The following is a 4,338-nucleotide window of genomic DNA, read 5'->3' as shown; positions in this document are numbered from 1 at the left end:
TAAGTTTACTAACTGCATTGAAGATATTACTTAGGAAAATGATTAGGGACCATCCTGTGTAATATGTCAGAAATGTACATATTAAAATTTATTAGAAAACTAGTTTTCTGCCTTGTATCATTGTGTTAATTATAATAATTTTTTTAATATCTATAAAATATTATATACATTTTTCAACGTTGTGGCAATTTAATTATTAAATTAATTAAATAAACGAGTCTGTCAGTTAGTTATTAAAGATTGGTCTGGTGTTAGTAAGAATAAAGGAAGTGGAGCATCGAGAAGGACGTTGGCGTCGCGTTTTGGGCCCGAGCACAGATTTACATAAGATTATTTCGCGAAACTGGCGGCCCCTTAACTTTAAACCTACTTTAGTGAGTGAAGAGCGTTTTAGGAAGTTGTCTCGCAACTTTTACATATTTGATTGGGGGATTGCCGCTCGTGTTTTAATCCTTTCTCTTCCACTTTCTTCCCTGATTCGGATCGCTTAATTATGCTAATTTATTTATTTGACGGCGCAACCCAACTTTGTTTCGGATTACGGACATATTAATTGGACCTGGTTCGAAGTGTATTTTAAGTGATAAATGAGGGATTGGTGTGATTAATCAATAAGCGAAATTATGAAACGCATCCCCGTCTTATCGTAGTTGGAACGGTCGAAGCAAAGGTCCGGACAGTGTCCACAAATGGCGGTAATTACCCTGCGCAGCGTGTTGACTAAACATCGAAAGCGTCCTCCCCCTCGTAGAGCCGCCCGCAGTTCTGACCCCGGGTTAGTTATCCCACTATTTGATCGGGTCGTGCGACGGCTGCACGGCTAATCTTTATTAATGATGTACTTAATTACGGGCCGCCAGTCACCGTTTTCCCGTTTTCCCGTTTTCCCGTTTTCGGTGTCTATGCAAAGCTGGTGCGGGCTCTAATCCCATCCATCCAAGATTGTTTATATTAACGCGGATGGATTTGCAATGATAGTTCCACTGCGGGAATGATTAATGTACACGGGAAGGATCAACTCCCGTTGGTGTACGTCTGAAAAAATTTCATAGACAACTTAGTAGTTGTTTTAGTAAACGATTTTATTGTCGAATTGTTCTATATGATTTTCGTTTCATCTTTTCCGGTAACTTTATTCACTAGATCGCCAGTAACAGCGATGTAACAAAATGCTCCGTCCTCGGGTATCATTTGAGAGCACAGGAACTTTTCCGCTTCCGGATGGGTCGGATCCGTTATCGGTCTAGGATCGTTCATTCTGGCCGTCGCGTCCGGCAGTGATAACAGGTATTTTAAGGGTGGATAGTCCACGAACGGACCAGGAGTTCTTAAGTCATATAAATAACTACAAACAAACAGATTATCAAAATAAATAAAAGTCGAAAGACGTCAATAAACTCACGATGTCAGTGCCATAATATAATCGTTCCTAATAGATTTCATTCCCGAACAGCAATCTTTTCCATGGATGGAGCACAAAATTTGTATCCAATTAGCAATTCTTGTTTTGTCGTGTCCCGTTAAAAGTGCTGCGTATGGTCTAGCAATGTGAAGGAATAATTGAAACTCCTGATCTAACACCTGTTAATATTGTCGATGTATGAGGATGGATAAAAACAAATTTTCGAAACAATATTACTGTATCCAAATCGTGATCCGCCATACATTCAGTTTCGTCATCATGAATGGTGCATTTGAGCATTTTGAAAGTATGTGGCAAAGCTTTCAACGTGTCCTGCCACGTGGTGTCCAATTCCCAATGAGCACAACTAGTGGTCGGTAATTTTATATCGTTCAAATCGGGAAGAGGACCTTCTGGCGGCGTATTTTGAAAATTGGCTTGCAACTCGTCCAGTAACATGCTCACTACTAAATATGATAAATACCTGTGCAATTTGTAAAAAAATCTGAGTTGTTTATTATGAATGGATAATTATTTCTTACCTGTTTCGTTTCTCCCTCAACTTGGTGGTGTGGTACTCGGGTCTAAACAATTTTCTGATCCAAGGAATTGCGATTTGTCTTTCATTATCGTTCGATAAAGGAGCCAAAATCTTTAAGACCGATGTGTAGTACATAAATTCAGTGGTGAATGGATCGGTACTGAGAAATTAATAAAAATTGTATGGTACATCTGTTTTAAATGTTGAATGCCGTACGTACCTTAAAGGTTCAGTTCTTGCGCTGGTAAATGATTGAACTTCTTCGGGTGCCTCTTCGGGTGGTGCTTCTTCGTCGGCCATTGTACAAAAATTTTAGGTAGTTTGCCAAAGTTTATGTGCAAATGTAAGTCAATATTTTTCTGACAATTTACTTCATTATTAAATTAGATTTGTTTGATTTGTTGTCAAGTAATTCATTTTTTCTTATAGGGTGATTCAACTGTTTCAAGTAAATATATAATTTTATCAAATTATGAATTTAAATTAAATTATTTTGTTTTACTTTATAAAAATGTTATTCATTTAATCATTATTTTTTACTTGGATTTTCAATTCTTGATATTTTATTATTTATTTGTTTTTAATTCGGAACAAATTTAGTAGTTTTTCTTTATTAATTTCTAATATGTTTAAATTATTTCGACTCAATACTTAATACTTAAAAATTATAAAAAATTTTCGTGAAATATATGAATTTAATTTACAAAAATCCAAATTTTTCCTTAATTAATTTAATTTAAAAATAATATATTATATTAATAATTATTATTATTATATTATAAATTATTATTTTTTAGAATTTTTAATTGATTTTATTTGATTATTTTATCACATTAGAAGTCACGATATAAAAAGTATATGATATAAATTATTAATATTATTATTTTATACTTTATAATGATTTTAATAATAATAATAATAATTATTTATAATCTATAGAATTATCCATATTAATTAATTTTAAAATTATTTTTTTATATTATACATTTTTGTATATATTTAAATTGTTTAATGGATATATAAGAAGTTAACAAATAGAAATGCTTTAACATTTCTTTTCAAATATAAGTGAATATATAATTGTAAACATACTCATAATTGACAGTTATTTAATTTTAATATTGTTACTATTTTTAACTTACTTTATAGCAAATGTAACTATACCACTGGATAAAGCACTCCCTGACATAAGTATATACCAAATGTCCTAAAAAATTATGCTCATTCATAATTCTGTAGAATATGATTATTTTTATATATAGTAAAACTAATGCAAATAAATATTGTTCAACAATATTGGAATATTGTACTAAATTACAAAAGTTTATGTAGTTGCCAAAGTTTATGTGCAAGTATAAATCAATATTTTTCTGACAACTTACTTCATTATTAAATTAAATTTGTTTTATTTATTGCCAATTAATTCACGTTTTCTTATAGGGTAATTCAACTAACTGTTTCATTACAAGTACTGTAAATGTTAATACATTGTTCACTTACTCTTTATATTCTTCACACCCTTATATATATATAGGTATTATATTTTCTTAACAATTTAAAAACCTATTCTTCCACTTTAAGTATTTTCTCTAAATCAGGGTGCAATGGTTCAGAAAAGTATGAAGCATTATGCCCTTTGATATCAATACATGAGCCTATTAGGGTGGTTGACACTAAATAACTTATATTGGCCATAGAAAAATTATGAAAATTAATTGCATCTTTAAAATATCACATACAAGGTGATTGGATATGTTTAGACTACTATGAAGACACATTTCTAATGTAAATATACCTGCTACCAAGTTATCAAATAGAAATGCGTTAAGTTTTTTCCCAAATGTGAGGGAATATATAATTGTAAACAAACTTATAATTGACAGTTATTTAATTTTAATATTGTTACTACTTTATACTAAAAATAAGGGAATAATTTCAAAATGAGTGATGAGAAGTAAGTTGAGAATGGTTCATTCACCCAATTTTGAAAATAAAACAAAAGATTACCCATTGAACAGTGGGAACAGATTTTTATTCTTAGGAATTTACATACTTTTTTTTAAGTTAAGTGGTCTATGGAATAAACTAACACAAATCATATTTTTTAACAATACTGGAATATTGTACTAAATTGTAAAATTTTAGATAGTTAGCCAAAGTTTACGTGCAATCAATCAATCAATATTTTTCTGACAACTTATATCATTATTAAATTAGATTATGTAAATTAATTTTTGTTCACATTAACTTAAAAAAGTGGTTCAAGTTAAGTTATAATTATTAAATTAGATTTGATTGATTTGTTGCCAAGTAATTTATGTTTTCTTGCAGGACGATTCAACTAACTGTTTCATTAGTTTATAGTAAGTTTATAAAGAACCAGTAGAGGGAATGA

General features: G+C 30.6%; 1 protein-coding gene across 1 annotated transcript; it reads right to left on the bottom strand.

Moving 5' to 3' along the window:
• Positions 1-1,064: 1,064 nt before the first annotated feature.
• LOC109597515 (uncharacterized) lies at positions 1,065-2,323 on the bottom strand. Its single transcript, XM_020013219.2, has 5 exons — positions 2,164-2,323; positions 1,945-2,103; positions 1,640-1,886; positions 1,403-1,581; positions 1,065-1,345 (listed from the first exon to the last, which is right to left on the bottom strand). Exons 1-5 carry the CDS (start codon positions 2,241-2,243, stop codon positions 1,099-1,101), a joined length of 912 nt encoding a protein of 303 aa, XP_019868778.2. The 5' UTR covers positions 2,244-2,323; the 3' UTR covers positions 1,065-1,098.
• Between the last annotated feature and the right edge of the window lie 2,015 nt (positions 2,324-4,338).

The sequence above is a fragment of the Aethina tumida genome, chromosome 7, assembly GCF_024364675.1.
Source record: "Aethina tumida isolate Nest 87 chromosome 7, icAetTumi1.1, whole genome shotgun sequence".
In the NCBI taxonomy this organism is placed as follows: domain Eukaryota; kingdom Metazoa; phylum Arthropoda; class Insecta; order Coleoptera; family Nitidulidae; genus Aethina; species Aethina tumida.
Note: the sequence above shows the minus strand (reverse complement) of the source record. Positions and strands in the feature narration are given on the sequence as shown.

Coding starts and splice junctions, on each gene's coding strand:
- LOC109597515 (XM_020013219.2), bottom strand. CDS start 2,243: ATGGCCGACGAAGAAGCACCACCCGAAGAGGCACCCGAAGAAGTTCAA. Junction 2,104..2,163: donor GCAAGAACTGAACCTTTAAG/GTACGTACGGCA, acceptor TTAATTTCTCAG/TACCGATCCATTCACCACTG. Junction 1,582..1,639: donor CGGATCACGATTTGGATACA/GTAATATTGTTT, acceptor CAATATTAACAG/GTGTTAGATCAGGAGTTTCA.